At 36.6% G+C, this 19,983-nt stretch overlaps 1 protein-coding gene across 1 annotated transcript in view; it reads left to right on the top strand.

The window, feature by feature from the left end:
• aacs (acetoacetyl-CoA synthetase) overlaps nucleotides 1–19,073 on the top strand; it is a 37,924-nt gene extending 18,851 nt beyond the window's left edge. The window contains exons 10-18 of the mRNA XM_079873062.1: nucleotides 460–584; nucleotides 7,268–7,332; nucleotides 9,111–9,233; nucleotides 12,604–12,717; nucleotides 13,999–14,124; nucleotides 14,683–14,752; nucleotides 14,906–14,964; nucleotides 15,927–16,129; nucleotides 16,241–19,073. Coding sequence (XP_079729188.1) covers nucleotides 460–584; nucleotides 7,268–7,332; nucleotides 9,111–9,233; nucleotides 12,604–12,717; nucleotides 13,999–14,124; nucleotides 14,683–14,752; nucleotides 14,906–14,964; nucleotides 15,927–16,129; nucleotides 16,241–16,378 — 1,023 coding nt within the window. The 3' untranslated portion in view covers nucleotides 16,379–19,073. The remainder of the gene's footprint in view (nucleotides 1–459; nucleotides 585–7,267; nucleotides 7,333–9,110; nucleotides 9,234–12,603; nucleotides 12,718–13,998; nucleotides 14,125–14,682; nucleotides 14,753–14,905; nucleotides 14,965–15,926; nucleotides 16,130–16,240) is intronic.
• The last annotated feature ends 910 nt before the right edge of the window (nucleotides 19,074–19,983 follow it).

Below are 19,983 nucleotides of genomic sequence, written 5' to 3' on the forward strand. Positions count from 1 at the left end.
ATCTCTTTGTATTAGTCTATGATTAATATTATTTTGTGCCACCCCCACAGCCTTGGTTATTACAGTGAAAAAAGTAATCTCAGAGGCAGAGAACATTATTACATTTTGATGAAAGATTGTGAACCAACTTCTTTAGAATAACGTACACTTATGAATCGTACACAGGAACAACAGGGACATTTGTTAATAAATCAGTTTAACATCATACTCCATGGTGTCTTTGTAAGGAAAATGTATTTTCTTTCCTGTGTGTCTGCAAAATGAAGGTACATATCATTTTGAATATTTAGTTAGTCCAGTGTGATATTCAGAGTAATATTTGAATTGAAATGGACCATTTTGAACACTGTTTGTTAAACCTTGTGGAATAGTTATATTTATCTACAGAAACCTGGTCAAATACGAGACAGAAATTCTCTGACCCAATCTAAAGCAGGTCTCTCTTTTTTTTATGTGCAGACGGGCTGGATGATGTGGAACTGGCTTATGTCCTCTTTAGCCGTTGGGGCTTCTGTGGTCCTGTACGACGGCTCTCCTCTTATTCCCAGTGCCAATGTGCTCTGGGACCTCGTAGACCGTTTGGGGTAAGTTTGTGTGTGTGTGTGTGTGTGAGAGAGACACTCTAATGAAGGTGTCACAGTCAGGAGCTTCAGTCTGTCTTTTTCCTCATGCTCGTGCTGTAATTGGCCGAGGTGTGGCAGCGCTTATCACTAGCATCTGCTCTGCCCTTTGTGTAAATGCCACCACATCACCACGGCAACCTGATTTAAAGAGACCGGTCTAATTGGCCACCTCTAATGTGGCATCGAGTTCCTTTCAGAGTTTACCTGTTATTGATCAGAAAGGATCGAAGTGCAACAGACACTGGAGTTTCTTTGGATCACTGTGCGTGCGTGCGTGTGCGCGCGTGTGCGTGTGTTCATTTTCAGTCTCTCTTGGCTGCTGGTGAAAGCTTCTATTCTTAACTTTCATTGTCTCGCCTTTTCCCAAGAGCAAGAAAATAGAGAATTTTTTTGCAGCAGCTTTTGGGAAAGCCAAAAAACATGCACACATTTTCATTACTCTCCAGACCCATGTGTGCTGCTTGAATTACTTCAGAGACATTCATTTTTAAATATTTTAATTAGGCCTGTCAATTGATTAAAAATTTTAATACAAGATTTTTAAATGAAATGAATACTTTTATTCAGCTAGGAAGTGATACTGTAGACAATTATGTTTAAAAAAAAGTACATTTATTATGTTGCAATTCAAAATAAAATAAATGCTGCTCTTTTATACTTGTCAAAGAATCCTGAAAAAATTTCTACCATAGTTTTCACAAAAATATTAATATAAATGTTTTCAACATTGAGAATAAGAAATGTTTCTTGATCACCAAATCAGCATATCAGAATGATTTCTGAAGGATCATGTGAGACTGAAAACTAGAGTAATGATGCTGAAAATTCAGCTTTGCCATCACTGGAAAAAAATAGAAAACTGGTATTTAAATTTTTTATTATATTTCAAATATTACTGTTTAAACAGTCATTTTTAACCAGTAAATGAAGAAAAAAAAAGAATTTACATAAATGCAGCCTTGGTGATCAGAGGAAACTCCTTACAGACTTTTAAACGCAAGTTACATGATTTAATGAAATTAATTGCAAAAAGTTGCGGTTAGTGAAGTCAGTCTGAATATTCATGCATGACGCATTCTCGCATTCACTCTGTACTATTTTTTTTTTTTAAGTGTTGGTCTGTGTAGATGTTTGTCTTTGGCCATTTCTCACCTTTAAAAGCATGTCTCAAATCCCGCGCGTTCAGTTCCATGCAGTTGCACTCTGTCTTACTGTTCTGAATGCAACAATGCGTCCTGCGTGATCTGATTCTGTGCAGTCTGTTTTTGGTAAATGTGATTTGGCGAGGCGTGTTGCCTGTAGTAGCAGCTGAGCTTCAAGCTTGAATTGCTTTAATCATAGAAATATTTCTTAATGTGGAATTTACTTATGGGTCAGGTGGCATAAATAGTGTTGTTGTTTTTTTATCACATTATTTTTAATTCAGATTAGTATTTAAATTAATGTGTTAAATGAACTGTCCTAATTTTGAAAGGCAGCTCTGGTGTGTATCTGAGAGTCTGTTATGCAAGTTATTCCTCTAGGCTGTATAGGGTTTATTTAGAGTTCACTGTGATGATAAAAAGAAGATTAGAGGATGCTGTTGTTCAGTCTAGATAAAACCCAAAAACTGTTACCTGTTAGTCTTGGTCATTTAAAGTCAGCATGAAACATCATCCATGAACCATCATCCATTTTGTAAATGCATGTTGTAGATCTTAAGCCCAAAGCATACTTTGGCTGTCCGCGTTCTACGACTGTAAATTTCGTAATTCACCATCTGTGTGCTACCCAATGTTTGTTTCTTTGTTATTAGACTCCGAATGTTTACATGGTAACCTGTTTTATTTCAAAAGAGCAAGGACAGTCTTGTTTTCCATTCCTTTAAACTTCAAATTGAAGCACTTTACGAGCAGAATAAAGTGTTTTATTGACCGGTCATTTTTAGGTAGGAATATGGCCGATCTATAAAACACTTTATTCCGTTTGTGTTTCAAAGCTAGTAACACAGCAAAAGTTTGGTACACCTAAAAAAGACTCAAGCTTAATACTTTTGATCTTTTAGTCTTTTTCAAATAATTTGCAGATCGTAGTAAATACCCATTCATACCCTTGTAGTGTGCAGACTTCTGAGATGCGTACTGACACTTTGTACTATAGGTGGCACAACAGATTTCAACTTCGTTTTAAGACTTTGGCCATCTAGTCTTTAATTGTGTTCACTATCCAGATGAGAGAGCAGTAATGAGCAACAGCGAATAAAGTTGTGAGAGAGCGAGGCATTGAGAAGCTGGAGCAAAAAATAAATAAATAGAACAACATCAAAATGCCTCCCCACTCTCACCATGCACTGTTTCATCTTTATTTTTTAACTCTGTTTCTTATTTTCCCTGTTCTCTGCAATTCGGTATAAAAACAATCGCAAGCTCTTCCTCTATGGTCTTTTTTTATACTGACAAGAAACACCTCTCCTGTTGCTTGAAGTAAGTTTGTGAGGGAATGTATTCTGGGATCATCACTTCAGTCCAGGTATGTGATCAGTTGTGTAGTGTACTCTACGCAGTCTGAATTTGTAGACATTTGCCTTTGTGATACAAATAAATTAACAGACTGAATCAACCCATCTACCCCTCTTCTGCAGACAAGCTAGAACTCTCCCTGATGTTCACCACATGATGAATAAAACATGTCCTCTCTTTTGTCCCTCTGTTTAGTTGTACAAATATACTGATCCTGGATTAGCTTTTATCTTCTGCTGGTCTCCCTTCAGATTAATTATGTTTAATGTTTACAAATGATCAATATTCAATCAGTGGGCAGATGTGGTGTCCATTTAGATGAAGATTAATGTGTTAGGGAAACCTGTTCTGGACAAAGGGCCATTGTGAAACTTGGTCATGCTAGACAACTCTTTATTTGACCCATATTGTCACTGTTAAATAAATAGCTCCTGTTTTTGGTCTTTCATAAGACAGAACATACTAAATATTTATTGTATTGAAGTCAATTGAAGACAATAGAAGCAATGCTTTCCCCATAGTTTGATGTTAACCCAGAAACAGTTCTTCAATTCAGTTTTAAATTCAATCCAGAGAGTTACATTCATTGAGTCTAATCTTAGGTTGCTGAAGTTACCTAGCTATGCTTGCACAAGTTAAATAATGTCGATATAATGTAAATATCTCATTCTCCGAATTATTGTATTTATTATTTTTGTTTCCTTAACTGCACTGGTGTAACCCCTTTTATCTTGCTGTCAAGATCAACATCAGGGGGGCCAAATCCTGATCCTGGAGATCACCTTCCTTCAGAGTTTAGTTCCTACACACATGCCTGGAAGTTTCTAGTGATCCTAGAGAGCATGGCTGTATCCGAAATCACTCCCTATACCGTTAAATATGGCACTATTTGTGGGGACAGCCATTTGTAGTGGTGTCCGAAACCATAGTGGACGTTATAGAGTACACTCATTCATTCCCATAATGCACCGCAATAACGAGTGTACAACTGATGTAAACTCAACGACTAGAGAATACCCATAATGCACTGCGATTGTCGTGTCGAATGAATTCCCGTGTCCCGCCAGAAGATGGCTCCTGCTGCTGAATCATTCATCCATCCATCCATTTTCCAAACCGCTGGTCCAATGTGGGTACATAATAATATCATCAGGTATAAACTCCTTTATAATTGATTATTAAATTGTTTAATTAAGGTTTATAAAACGTGGCTATGACCGCTTCACCCAACGATTCTATGTATCACTACACAACACTCCTAGCAACCATCTTAGCAACGTAAACATAGGCTATATTATATTCTCGTTGATGTTGTTCATTGAAGCTTAGAGAGTAGAGCAGTGTGAGAGATCGAGTAAGCGAGTGTACCTGCATTTACAGTAGACATAGCATTTTCCTTCAGGTCAGTCATAAAAATCCGTTTGAATGTCCGCTGCGATATCTCGTCCTTTTAACAGTTAAGGGGTTTTCCTGTGCCCTAGTCATTTGTCAGTTGCGTCTTGCTTTTCCGTGTTCACAAGTTTGAGTCCTTTGAATGTAAAAGTCTTCACTACTCACGACTCACTCATAAAGACAGTTTTTGCCGCCATCTAATGGTGAAATAATGTATGTAACTTCTGTTGTTGTTTACGGTCAGAGACTATTTATTCCAGCGGAAGGAATGCTTTTAGTGATTTTACTTCATGAAAGTTGCTTAGATACATATTTTTCGGCTTTAATATTTGTATTGTGTGGTAACTGTTTTATAAAAGCAATAATTTTGCTTTTATAAAATATGCTTTAGGCATACTGCGCTTCGCGTCGTACCTAACAACGCCCTTCAGCTGTGACTTATTCACAATACAGCACAGCCTCTCGTACCTTATTGCTTGCTTATACATGCATTAAGATTTAATTTAAACTCTAAACATACCTAACTATAATTTGCAAGTAATTCTGTACACCTTGATAAGCTTGTACACCTTGATAAGTGTTTGTTTATGGTTGGAACTAAAGGCTGCTGGACACGGCCCTCCAGGACTTGAGTTGTAGAGGTCTGCACCGTTAAGCTGGGGCCGGGCCATTACGCAATTGGGGGCTCGTCCGGGACCTGAATTGAGCTGGTGTTAAAGTCAAGACTGAGCTTATTACAATCCAAATAACAAAATGTATGCATCACTACTCATTTCGGGCCAGTGGAACTCTGCAGGACAGTGTTTGGACACCCCTGAGTGCCGTTTCTCAAGGCTTCATTGGTGATAGCATCTTTCACCAATAAGCCAAGTATCTTGTTAGTACCAGGCTAAGATTTGGTCTACACACATATATTGTGATGGGAGTCTAAATTATATTTGCTTATATTAAGTTTCTTCTTCTTGAGGCCAAAACTCCAACAAAGCCAGTTTGCATGCTTGACTCATTTACCAGTTGTAATTTTCCATGCGCAGATGGGGCCAAAATTATGTTCAAGTAGCCATGGCTTGTAAGAAATGAACTGTCTGAATAATTAGACGAGCTTGACTGCTTGAATGTTAGAAAAATTAACAATCCCGTCATAAATTTAGTGGATGGACTATGTAGTAAATCAGAGGTTTGTGATGTCCTAAACGGAAGGAACACATCAGTGGTTGGTCATATCATTAGATTGGCACTCTCAAGTTTTCCCTTTTTTTCCCCCGCCTGACTGATATCTTGCTTGTGAAATCACGTTCTATTTCATTTTGTATCGAATGCTCTTCCTACATCCTAAATGACCCATTACTAACCAGGCCTTGCCAGCTGCCACCAATCACACGCAAGCAGGACGTTGTCATGACACCTATCTACACAGGGGATGTCTTTATAGAGACTATAGAGAGAGAAAAACAGAGAATGACAAATGAGTTTAGATGGATACTTAATTACATTTATGTGCAGCCTGATATTTTGCACATTATTTGTACAGGTTTTGCCCTTAAGTCTGCTTATAATGGTTTTTAAGACAAACAAAGGTTAGTTTTACCTGACCATATTCCACACGTTCTCAGACCCTTAAATTAAGTCCCTCTGTTTTGAATGGATAACCTCTTTGAATGTACTCAAAGGGATAGTTCACCCCAAAATTAAAATTAAGTCAACGTTTACTCACCCTTTTGTTTTAATGTCGTATGCCCTTCTTTCTTTCATGGACCACTAAAGGAGAATTTAAAAAATTCGTGCTTGTCCATATAATACTGTGGATTTGCAGATGTGTGGGTTTATCGATAATGGTCTCACGGTTGTGTCGTCAGTTTTCTGAAAAATTCTAGGTAATACTGTATTTTAAGGTGAAATAGGTACACGTTACTGCTTGTACTTACTATAGTAATAACAGTAAATTATACATAATTACAAGTAACTAAACCAAACCCTAACCGTAACTCTATAGTAAGTACATGTAGTTCATTAATATCACTTAGTACTTATTTGAGTATGTACAATGTAACGGTCACCTTAAAATAAAGTGTAATCAAATTCTAAATGACATTTTTTGGAAGTTTTTGGAACTATACATTGTGAACAATAGTGTGCATAGACCCCCTTTTTAAATCTAATACTTTGGTTAGGCTTATTTTTTGCAGTTACAGTTGTGCTTCGATTGCATTTAGGAATGGGCTGGCAGTTTTATGTATTATACAACCTGTATAGTAGTAAGTTTATTTTACTGTAATTCTGCTGTAAACACAGTGAAACTCTGTGCTAGAAAAATGGAGATTACACTAACACAACCATGTTGACAGCATTTAAGCTTGTCTGTGCTCTTCAGATATTACACTGCCATGACCTCCAGCTCTGATTTCTGACCGTGAGTGATTCCATCAAGAGATGGCTGACCGAGGCCTCTGTAGGTCAACAGGCCGTTTAGATCAATTCCACCTCATTGACACTGAGTGTTCTGCTCTATGTTCTAAAGAGGGGAGATCTAGATTGCTGTGGTTTTCATGTTTGTCTGAGATGTGGCCTAGTGCAGTGATTTCCCAACCAGCGGTACACGTATCTCGCGTTCTTTAAGGACGTTGCTCCTTATTGTACCTCCTAAATTGCAGTTTTGTTTTGCAAACTGTAAGAAAGCCCTTTTTGTCTTTAGTTTATACATTCAAAATATACCCTATTATTAACATCCATCATTATTTTTTTATTTTCTCACAGAATCACGATTTTTGGGACTGGAGCAAAATGGCTGTCTGTTTTGGAGGAGAGAAATCTGAAACCAGGTGAGCTGTAGAACGATTTTTTTTTTTTTTTTTTTCACTTTTTTTTTTCAAATATCCACAATAGGACTCTCCTTCCAGGACTCCCTCTCAATGGGGCCTTCCTGGTAAAGCAAAGGATGAGTAAATAAGGTTGTCACTACAATATTTCAGTAGTCATTACCAATACCATTTTATTTTATTTATTTATTCATATTTCTTAATATCAATTTTGATACCGCAGCAAAATTAATATGTTGTTGAACACTTCCCTTTACGTAAAGTTTAATATAAATATAAAATATATTCATATAAAAATTACCAAAATAAAAAAAAATTACACGTAGTAGTCTACGTAGTAGTAATATTTCTCAATTAAACATTGCTTCAAGGTTTTTAGCCAATAATGTTGTTCTGATACATTTGAATGATATAATAATCAATGGCAGGTCTATTAGGCTACATTTACATGGCAATTGCCTAATACAAAGTTATGTTTTTTTGACACATCAGTTTTTTTTTTGTCTTGCCTGTGAGGCTGTTCCTCACTTTCCCAGCAGTCTCTAGATGCTACTGGTTCATTCACTAAATCGTGTGTGTGTGCTTGTGAATATTCAATAATAATGAGACAAACTGAAAGTGAATTAAAATGCAAATTACAGTGGAAGACAGGGTTTATCCGTAATGTCTGTCATGAGAGCGATTTAAAACAACAACAACAACAACTTGAAAATTAAATGAAGCTCGAAAACTTGAATTGAAAATCGACCCTGTTTTGTCAGGATACACGGCTACTTATGAATGTCTGTCAGTGGAACAAGATTTAATTACGCCCATGCTAACCAGCCAAACCTTGACCCCTTAGACACAACTGTTGCTGTGCAAGTTAAATTTAATTTAATGTTCAATTATTTTAATATAAATGTAAATTAATATTAAATTAATATTACACTAATTTCATATAAATTAAATTAATATTATGTTTAAATCAATGTTGAATTAAATAACTTGTGCTAAATTGAAGTAATATTAAATTAAATTATATTTATATTTATATTAAATAAAAACAAATAAATATTACAAATCAATTCATTAAAAAAATCTTTTCACTGTCCAATTAAATATCAAAAATAAAAACAAATCATGCCTTACAATGTTTCCTGCTAAATATTGTGGTTTGCTACATTACGGAAGTTAAATGCTTTTTGAATGCCAATTTATGGCGTCTTTAAAGATGAAGCTCTTGGTGTGTTTGAGGAGTTGGGGGATTTATTTGTTTTACATGTGTGTGGTTCGGAGGACTGTGTGTGTTGGAGGTCAGAGACGTGCTTCCTGGCCCTCTGCTTCTCCCTTTGGCTGCTTGACATTTCAGAGCGACACCTGTTAGCCTGTGGGGTGTGGCACTGGCTCTGATAACCGGGGCGAGAGACCCTCTCTACACAGGACCCCAGACGGGTGGCCTGGCATGTCGCCTGCATACATTTCAGCAGTTTAATGTGGTTCATAATTCTTATCACTGTGAGCCATACCCATCTGCCTCCAGACTAAAATCCATCTAAACAAATTATACTTCAGGACTTTATGATTTCAGAAATCTTTACTTTTTAAATTTTAACATAATTAAAAATGTTTATGTGGTTGCATATATGTATGGTTATTCTATATATCTACTGTTAGTAGTTACAAAATGAAAATCTTCTTTTGATGCCTTGCAATGTGTAGTATTTCAGTAAATGCAAAATGTAGTTAACATTGTAATTGTTTAATCTTTTCACTAATACATTTTGTTTGTCCATTTGCAGCAAACACACACAACCTGCAGACGCTTCACACACTCCTGTCTACAGGATCTCCACTGAAGCCTCAGAGCTACGAGTATGTGTACAGCTGTATTAAGAACAATGTGCTGCTGGGATCCATATCAGGTGGGCTCTCGTTTCTTTCCCTCTTTTATTTTATTTCATTGCATTGGATTGCATTTTCCCCTTCATTCCTTCAATTACCTGGCTTTTTTTCCCCTTCCTTCCCCCTTCCCTTCCATTTCCTGTGTTTCTTTTCTTTTCCTTTCTTGCTTTTCACTCTTTCTTTCTTTCTTTCTTTCTTTCTTTCTTTCTTTCTTTCTTTCTTTCTTTCTTTCTTTCTTTCTTTCTTTCTTTCTTTCTTTCTTTCTTTCTTTCTTTTTCCTATCTTCCTTCCTTCCTTCCTTACTTCCTTCCTTCTTTCCTTCTTTCCTTCCTTCCTTCCTTCACTTTTCTTCCCTTTTCTGCATTTGTCTTGCTTCCCCCTTACCTTTCCCTGCCTTTCCCTTTCCTCCCTTTCTTCCTTTTCTGCGTTAATTTTACTTAATTTGTTTTTCTTTCCTTTTTTCCTTGCTTCCTGTCCTGTCCTATCCTATCCTATTGTTAGATTTTGCTGTATTTGGCCAAGCGTCGTTAGGGTGGCTCGCCAATGTATTAGATTTCTCTTATACATAAAATAAGTAAGCTTGACCAGAGTTCTTGTGGGGAGAAGAATTTATTGAAGGTAGTAGTGTAGCAGTTCTTCAGCAGCGACATTAGCATGTCGGCATTCAAAGAATCTAAACCCAAAGTTCTGTCTGTGTGACAGAACTTTATACATGAAGACAAAAGGGCTACATACAATAGAAAACTGTAAGGACATCCCACAGGAGATTGATCTACACTGCAATCTACTCTGAGCAATGTTGTTTCTTTGTCACTCACACCCATCAGTTTCTATGGGCCATACCTCTATATGGGCCATTTGGTTCACACCTTTACAGACACAGATAGAGTTGATTGCATCTGAGGCACAGTCACAATATAAATGCATCTGACTAAAGATGACTGAAAATACATATCATCTTTCAATATCCTATCCTGATCAGCCCATTCTTCATTTTCCTTCCCATCATCAGCACTCCAGCTCTTCTTAATAGTATGGTGTGTGTGTGTTTCACAGTGTGATCTTGTGTCTGCAGGGCCCTGTGGAAACAAATTAGCATCAGCGTTAACAGCTGTGGTGGACTGCTGATTTTGTGTGCATGAGTGTGTGTTTGTGACTGGGGTCTCACAGCATGTTTCTCTCACACACCACCTGTGCCCAGTTTTTCCCTGCGGTTTCACCAGATGAGTTTTGCTCTCATGGCAGGTCAGCGGCAGCCTGCTACAGTCATGTTATTCAGATTGAACCTTTCAGAGCTGTTTGTTATTTAACTTCTTGTGTGCAGTGCTTGTTCCTGCACGAATCATTAGATATGAAGTTGCAGCCATGATATGTTTTGTCTTTGCTTTTCAGTCCTTGATGCTGATCGGCCATTAGGCGCTTTTCATTTACGATAAAACATAACTGTACATCACTGAACAGAAGTTGAAGCGTTAATGGTTTCCATGGTAAATGTTTGTAAGATTTTAGTCAAAGTTTCACATTTTTTGTTAAAAGATGACCAATATGTGAATCTGAAATAATAGACAATGTAATCTTATTATCTTAAATAAGTGACAGAGAGATTTTGATGCATTCAGAAGATGTGTGCCATGAAGGCTTTTTGATTTGCCATTTGGCTCATATTTGATACCATGACAGCAATCTCATTGAACTGACATGTTTGCAGAGCACATGAGCCTCATAATATTTCAGAAAAGGGCTTTGACTGACGTTTCTTGACTCCTGAGGTTTTTGAAATGTCAGGCTACATAAGATGCCTGCTGGAAAACAGCAGCTCAGATACACAATGCTCATCTTCGGTCCTGATCTCAGATAGCCTCTGAAATATTGAGACGATATTCGCTTTGTCCAGGTTCAGGGCTTCTCCTTCCTCCCCTTAGATATTTGACTTCTGCCAACCCGAGGCAGATTTGACCTTGACCCCAATGTCAGGTAGAGCATATGTGACAGGGCTTGTTCCCCGCTGCTCCTGTCACAGTGCCAGCCAGACTCCTGAGTGCAGAGTGGCAGCTGGCAGGAAACTTTAGCACTTTCAGCCACCCAGAATCACCTGAATCCAATAGACCCCCCAATATCACCCACCATCTGTCACATACACACATAAACACACATACATGAATTGTCCCAGCAACCTTTCTCTGTCTTTTTTTATTTCTCTCCCATTTTCTGTCTCTTTTATATTCTGACTTTACAATCATTACATTTGTCAATTACTGAGACCTATTTTTATCTACAGAGGTGTATGTTTGACATCTCCTCTCCATTTTCCTTCATGAAACCTCATTATTTTGAAATATTGATTGTCTCGCTTTTTCTTTTGGCTTGCAATATCAATTTGCAAATATATTTTTCTCTCTTTCTCTCTCTCTCTCCACTTTTCTCTGTGCTGGCATTGTAATGACTGAGCATCTGAGCTGCTCACACATGTTGGTTTTATGTTGGGTGACTCCTTATACATAGGCCTAAACTTACTCTACAGAAATATGAGAATGCAAACGCTTCTAGCTACACAAGCATATGTTTGTGTGTTATTGAGTTTCAAAATGCGTCCATGCAATTCAATAACACAAGTACCCGTTGCACTTCTCATCATTGCCACAAGGTTTCTCTTTCAGGTCAACTACTGTCATGGGGGAGCAACAGTTTGAGGAGAATCTTGCTGAGAGAGCTAGTTAAAAACAACATGTTTATAGCAGGCTGCCATTAAACCACATCTGGCCATAGTGTTTTTAAGTTCAACTTTGAGTTCAGCTTATCATGGGAGGATCCAGAGTGATTTTCTATTCAATTAATAGTACTTAACTGGGCATATGATTCACAAAATGATGTGATGACAACTGCTACTTTTTGGGTGGGGAATTGCTTGCTACTGTAAAATTGTAATTTAAATGTAGGTCATTTTGTAATGTAGCTACTTTTATTTAGTTACTTCCCAGCACTGTTTTTGGCTACCAAAACAACAAGCTTTTTTTTAGTATCATGTGGACCAGTTTCTTTCCAAAAGAAAGACCTGAGGTTGTTGGACCAAACAGATATTTGAGCACCTTTGTTTAGCTTGTTCCTTTTGTTCATGTCTGATAAACTAATCAATAAGGAAGGGCTGCAGTATAGGCACTGCGATCTAAATGAAGGCAGGGGAACAAAGCTACCAGAAAACTATGCCAGCAAGTTTGCATTAATGAAAACATCCCATTAGTTCCCATTGCTTTAGAAGTGTCTTTCCTATATAATGGAACAATGGAAGATCTGTCTCTGTCTTTGTCTTTTCCCCAACCTACGAGATTTTCTTGCCTTGAACATGTTGACCACCTTTAAAACTGTATATTAACATCTTTAGTGTTTCCTCAGGTGGCACAGACATAATTTCATGCTTCATGGGTCAGAACATGACAGTGCCTGTTTACAGAGGAGAAATTCAGGCCCGAAATCTGGGCATGGCTGTGGAGTCCTGGAGCTGTGAAGGTGAGATAAAGCTCATGTTTATCTCTGATTTTATGCTCAAGACATTAATATGCTCAAGACATATACATGTATATGTATGTATGTGTGTGTTGAGCATATTTATATTAGAGCTGTCAATCGACAAAAAATGTATCGCAAATTTCTGTAATTAATCGCTCCTAAAATTAAAGTTTTTAATATATTTTTATTCTGTAATAATTTCACTGTTAATCTCCAAATTAATGTAGAAAAAACATAGACAGTATATTTTAAATATTTTTACCGAATACTTCAGTCTTCACTGCATAAATTATCATTTAAATATAGATTAATCCTTATTAAAGCTACAAAAGTTATTCAGTCAAGAGCAGTGTGTGATTTTCTCTGTCTTTAGTTCTTTGATTTATTATTAATGACAGACAGTCATTAAAGTATATGTATGTATATGTATAAAATATATATTTTAAGTCACCATAAAATAGTTTTTTTTTTTTTTTATGTAATATTGCCATATTTCTTTAATCAAAATAACTTCCTCTCCCTCATGCAACGAAATCTCTTCTGATGACGTGTTTACTGTATGAGGGCAAAACAACCTGTCACTCACATGAAATCACACCAATAGCAAACCACGACGATCCAACTATCCAATCAATTCCTAATGGCCAAAATTAAGTCCCGCCCTACATTTTTTCTTGTGCAAGAAACCTTGGATAACACAAGGTTTGATGATTTACAAAAGGTTGATATTTACATCACAATAGGGAAGAAAGGCTGTTGCAACTTCGGATTCATGCTGACTTAAATAGTTTTGAATCTGAAAGCTGGTTTGATTGAAATCACACATGAAGTGGTTATGTATGTATATCACGGGACAAAATCAGCATACAAGAAGGATTTCTGAAGGATCATGTGACACTGAAGACTTGAGGAACGGCAGCTGAAAATTTAGCTTTGCCATCACAGGAATAAATTACATTTTAAAATATTAAAATAGAAATCAGTTGATAATGTAGATATATTATATAAATAATATATAGTATAAAAATATTATATAAAGCAAATATGTATTAACAATGTCACCTACAATAATGCCAATGAACTACATCAACTGGGAGAATAATTGTGATTAATCTCTGTTGTCTTGAATCAACAAACCTCTTATGTATTTGTGATTTTAAAAAACAGTAAACCCCGTTTACCTACCGTACTTTGTGTTTTGCCTAACGTTACCACTTAACCATGGTAGAAACACTGCCTTTGTAGCTTCAATAACCCTGTTATGTTTGGTGTGTTTTTCAGGTAAGCCTGTTTGGGGAGAGAGTGGCGAACTGGTGTGTTTGAAGCCCATCCCGTGCCAGCCCACTCATTTCTGGAACGACGAGAATGGCAGCAAATACCACAAAGCCTACTTTTCCACCTTCCCAGGTAACCCTTCACATGACATGACTCTATATCTGTTTCAAAACCTAGTGAGCAGCCTCCATAGACAGCAGTTTTAGGCATCAGTCCAGAATGCATTGCTTCAAGCAGTCATTGCCTACAGAGGCTCACAGATGCACTCCGCTACCTTCCTTCAAAGCTCTTGAGTTGAGAAGTGGTCACAGGGAAGTGCGTTTTCTGACTGATTTAGAAAACAAACAAGTCTTCCCTTTGATTTAGGAAACAAACGTGACACGTTAGCTTGTTCAGAAGAGGCTGCAGCTTTTCCGCTGTATTGATTAAATGATTTCTGAGGGCGAAAGGGAGAAAAAAGAACCTGACAGCTTTTGTTAACACAAGAAAAATCTACTTGAAGCCTTATTGCTGTCAGTTTGGAGAAGTAGGAAAAGGCCAATCAGGGCAGTTCAGCTTAATTCGCGTTCTCAGGCCGCCAGTGGTCAGAAATCTCTGCTTAGATGCACTATACAGTAGATGCTTCTTTCTCTAGCTATTTGTTCATCCTTCTCCATACGTTTATTTTTGTCTCTGTAACTCCTCATTCAGGATTCTGGGCCCATGGCGATTACTGTAAGATTAATCCAAAAACGGGAGGAGTCGTCATGCTGGGGAGAAGGTAAGTTTCACTTTTTGCAGATTTTGATAATCTTCTCTAGCTTCTGCTTAGATTCTTATAGTATTGCTGTGTTGTTATATGGTGATACTCTGAGATTGGTTATGCTCCTAAATTCTGTACTAAAAAGCATTATTGTTTTGTTTGTATTTTCAGTGATGGAACTTTAAATCCTAATGGTGTTCGGTTTGGGAGCTCAGAAATTTATAACATTGGTGAGAAATAAACGTCACACTTTTTCCTGAAATGAGTAGACTAATTTGAGCTGGTTTGGACCAGACTAAATTCACAAGTCACTTTAACTACAGTAGATTATTGTATATGAAGTATGTTGACATCCACCAAGTCCTTTTTTCAAAATAGGTGATATATTGGTACCATAATGGTTAAAAGTTCATATATGCTACCGTTCAAAAGTTTGAGGCCAGTATTTACTTTTATGTTTTTGAAAGATGTCTTTGTCTTATCAAGGTTGCATTTATTTGATCAAAAATAGTCAAAATTGTATATTAAGAAGTATTATTACAAATGACCTGTTTTGTATTTTGATATATTTTAAAATGTCATTTATATCTGTGATGGCAAAGCTGATTTTTCAGCAGCCATTACTCCAGTCTACAGTATCACATGATCCTTCAATAATTATAATATGCTGATTTGGCATTCAAGAAACATTTTTCTTTGATGAAAAGAACAGGATTTATTTGAAATGGAAATAATTTGATCACATTTTAACACTTTTGATTAATTTAATGCGTTCTTGCTGAAAGTGTCAATTTCTTTAAAAAAAAAAAAAACGTAAACAGTAGTGTATATTAATGTTTTTGTAATGTATTGGTCAATGTCAGATGATATTGGTCGATATTAAATATTTAATTTTGTATGCTTATTTCAGTTATTTTTACATTACTTTTGCTGTCATCTAATGCTCACTTAAAGTTAATTTTTTAAAAACACAAGAGTTTTAATAAAACCGTAATCCTTAGCAAATCTCAAAATAAGTATTGTACTTGTACATTATATTGTTGTGATGCCAAATTCACAACTCAGAATTTTAAAATCTGGCTTTTATCGATTATCAGCAGCCATAACATGAAAATAATTATCGCATATATAATGTGCTAACATCATAGTTAGACAGTGTTTAAGACCCTTGTTATGGCCTCTCTTCTTCCAGTGGAAGCCTTCGAGGAAGTGTCCGACAGTCTTTGTGTCCCTCAGTACAATAGTGACGGAGAAGAGAGGGTGATTCTGTTCTTAAAGATGGGACCCAATAAGACCTTCAGTCAAGAGCTGGTGGGGAAGATCCGCAGCGCTATCAGAGTAGCTCTCTCTGCCCGACATGTCCCAGCATTGATCCTGGAAACCAAAGACATCCCGGTAAGCACACTTGCACTTTTCTTCTTTTTGTAGCCACTCTCACTTGTCCTTTCTCTGCTTTATTTTCTGACCTTTTCCATCTGATTGACTTTACATTTCCTTCGCCTGTAGTACACTATTAGCGGAAAGAAGGTTGAAGTTGCAGTAAAGCAGGTGGTCGCGGGTAAGGACGTCACTCAGCGAGGGGCTTTCTCAAACCCAGACTCCTTGGACCTCTACAAGAACCTGCCTGAACTCCAAAACTTCTGAACAACAACTCCTGAATGTCCAGCGCTTCTGTCTTTGAAGAGTTCAGATTCTCTGGACACTGTTGGAAAATCTGAAGGAATTTATAGAGCTTTCAAACATCAAAGCTTTTCTCCACGTTGTGGCTCCTACTCTAACTCAGCTACCCACTGGAACCGATGGAGTGAGTTTGTACACGCTATACTTCCTCAAAAGTCTAACTGGGTTCCTCTTGGGTAGAATGTTGAGGGTGCCATTTTATGATATTCCAACTTGGATCTTAAAGGGACATTTTATCTGCTTCTGTCATTGCGTCCACCAAGCGTTATTCCCAAGAGATGTACCAAACTCACAAACAATTCCCAAATCGGTTATCTTAATTTACCAGATATGTCAGTCCCATATTTTACCTCTCGTATTTTGATACAATGTCACTTTAACCTTAATGAAGGTGTAGGAAAATCTGGCCATGTATGTTTTGAGGCTTTAAAATGACACTGTTTGTGCTCGAGTCATATACAATGATATGTTACTGAATGTTATGGATTTAAGGTTAAACCATTACTCCTGTAGGAATACCAACTTCTTGGGTCAAACCAACTTTTTGCTGGAACCTCTACTTTATCAGTCAAAGTATTTTCCACGCCGATACCTTAATTACAAAATGTTGGCGTAATATATTCAATTCAACTTTTTAATTTTTTTTCCCCAAAAGCCTGACTTCCTGTCTGGAAACTAGACTATATTTGTATTTTTGAATGATATCCTATCAGTAAACAGTGATTCATCACATCTGCTGTATTTGTATAGTATGTTATACTGTCCAGAACTACACTCTGTTGTCCACTACTACACACTGGTGTCCACTGAGTGTAGATTTGAATTTAAGCTTATGTAGCTCTCTGGCCAAAAAGAGTTCTGTATATTTTTACATATATACTGTATATATTTGATTCTGTATATGCACCTGCATGTTGTGTGCTACACTAGATGCCGCCTTCACAATGACTCTATTTGGTCTCTTTCATACGGTATGCCTTATATCAAGTTGTGAAAAGTTTTCATCAACAACTGAAGCTCATCTTCTTTCTCTGAGCTATTCTTTGGTACAGTATATAGCTTTATCTTTGTCATCCCCAGACAAATCTATTTCTTCATATTTCCCATCAACACATCCAGGGACTGTCACTGTAGGCATTGCCCATGAGAGATTCCTCCATCACGTTCCAACCCAATAAATGTATCATCAGAATGCTGCGTACATATGAAAAAGCTGCGTTTGTTTGTTGTTTGAGGTTTTGAAAGTCAGCAAGACCATTTCAGTGACATGATGTCCAGATAACCTCATAATATTACGTTATTAGATCATAAGGTTATATGATGTTTGCATTTATAGTAAAGGGAAGAATTCTGGGCAGTCCATATGTGTGGGTTGTAAACTAGAAACACAACAAAAAATTTTAAATATTGATTTATCTTGGATAAGAATCAAGCTGTTAGACGTGTACTGATGATGCCTTTATACTTGCTTTGCAGCATATCACAGAGACATTTATCAACACATTTCACAGAAGCTGTGAACAAGCCACCATCCAGAAAATACGTTTTTGGTGATATTGAGAGAGAATATGCTGCAAACGCTCACAACAAAAGCCAGAAAATGTGCTGCATTTTAAATAATTTTAAAATCATTTTGCGCTAGTAATGTTATTTCAGCAGTTGTTTACAACAGAGAGCGGTATTGATGTACTTTTTCTTTTTTCTTTCCTTTCAGGCAAGTTTTTGGGCTGCAAGGCATCTTGTTTTTTGGATTTTTGTGGATTTTGTTTTAAACATGGGTCTATTTAGTTCAGGTAATGTAATCTGGGTTTGCTACATGTTCCATTTGACCTCAGTGAGGACCCCTTACTTGGTTTCCTAAAAGAAACTATGCACTACAGACTTAAACAATGCTTTTTATACGAGATAGCTGTAGTGTGAGGCTAGACGTAATGAAACTCAAAAGGGTGGACTGGCCCTTTAAAAGGCTCATTTTCTTTCAAATTGAAATCATTTGGTATAGTGGTGCAGATGGCAAGCAGTTGTGCAGATCGCTTGAATTAAATCAGTCCTTATTTCCGCTTCAGACAAGCAGGGACGGGTCTGTTTCACCTCATGCCCACCCTTGTGCCACCATATGCCCCATATCTGCTCAGTTTTGCTGACAGAACTTTCCTGGTCTGGGACTGCGGACATAAGGAAAGCTACCAAATCCTTATTTATTGATAGTCAACTGTGGATATTGCTGTACGTTATCACTTGTCACAAACGTTTTTGTCCCCCAGCATTTAATTTGTCTTTACTCTCAGCAAGTTCATGAACATTCCATGGAAATGTATTCCATTGTATTACAGTGTTGTTTTATTTTCCTTTTTGATACATGGAAATAATTTTTCTTGATATTGTATTACAATAAATGTATTTGGTGTACTACTAGTAATTGAAAGGTGCTTTCTTCTCGGTGGCTAACGTAATATTCCTGCTTTGAAATAATATTACTTGCTGAATGTGAATAATGATTACTAATATAGTTGAGAATATATTTGTTATGAATATATTATGCCTATATACTGTATATCAATGGACCGACCGCTTCAGTTATGTCCACTGGCAGCATACATGCATTTCATGTATAAAGATGCTTACTGTAGTCCTAATTAAACAACTAGAATTTATTGTGGCTTGCTGTGGTTTTATTCATCTCGCATGATTTGCAGTATTATTTTTATGCTTGCTTTGATGTGAGTGAGGTGAGTGAGTGAGGTGAGTGAGGTGAGTGAGTGAGGTGAGTGAGGTGAGTGAGGTGAGTGAGGTGAGTGAGGTGAGTGAGAGTGAGTATCTAGGGTTTACTGAGAATGGTCTGAAAGAGAAAATATCCAGTGAGTGGCAGTTCTGTGGGCATAAATGCTTTGTTGTACTGTTTATTAGTACTTATAAAGCACACATTAATTCTGCATGACCATATTCTACATCTCTTAACTCTACCCAATATACCTTAACAACTACCTTACTATTAATAAGCAGTAATTAGAAGTTTGAGGCAAAAGTCGTAGTTGATATTTAGTTATACATTGAAAATTGGACTCTAAACTGTGACCATAATATTTATTAATATATTTTATGTAAATATGTCTCATTTATTTAAATTATTAAAATATAAATGTGTATTTGAGATGTATTAAGATGACAAATATTATACACAATTATTAACAAACGAACTTGTTATGGCACAAACAAAACCAGCAGTTTAATTTACCAGCCTAACTTTTGGATCATGTGGAAGTTTGTTTAGATGCACAGCCTTTGACATCAATAAAATAATTATAATGATATATAATATATAATAGCCTATTTGTTTGGATATTTGAACTTTTGCTTTTTATTATTAGCATTTAACATGTTTTTTCCTGCTGACCGTAAACATATTAGATAAAACCTTATAATCCATTTAAACAAAACATTACAGTTGTTGAATTATGAAACGTGAATTTGATCAAATTTATATAGAATAGGTATTTAAATGTAATGGTAATTTTTTTTGGTACCCTTTTGGAAGCAGGTTGAAGGTTTCTTGCTATTCTCTTAAACTA

The sequence above is a fragment of the Squalius cephalus genome, assembly GCF_949319135.1.
Source record: "Squalius cephalus genome assembly, chromosome: 5".
Lineage (NCBI taxonomy): Eukaryota > Metazoa > Chordata > Actinopteri > Cypriniformes > Leuciscidae > Squalius > Squalius cephalus.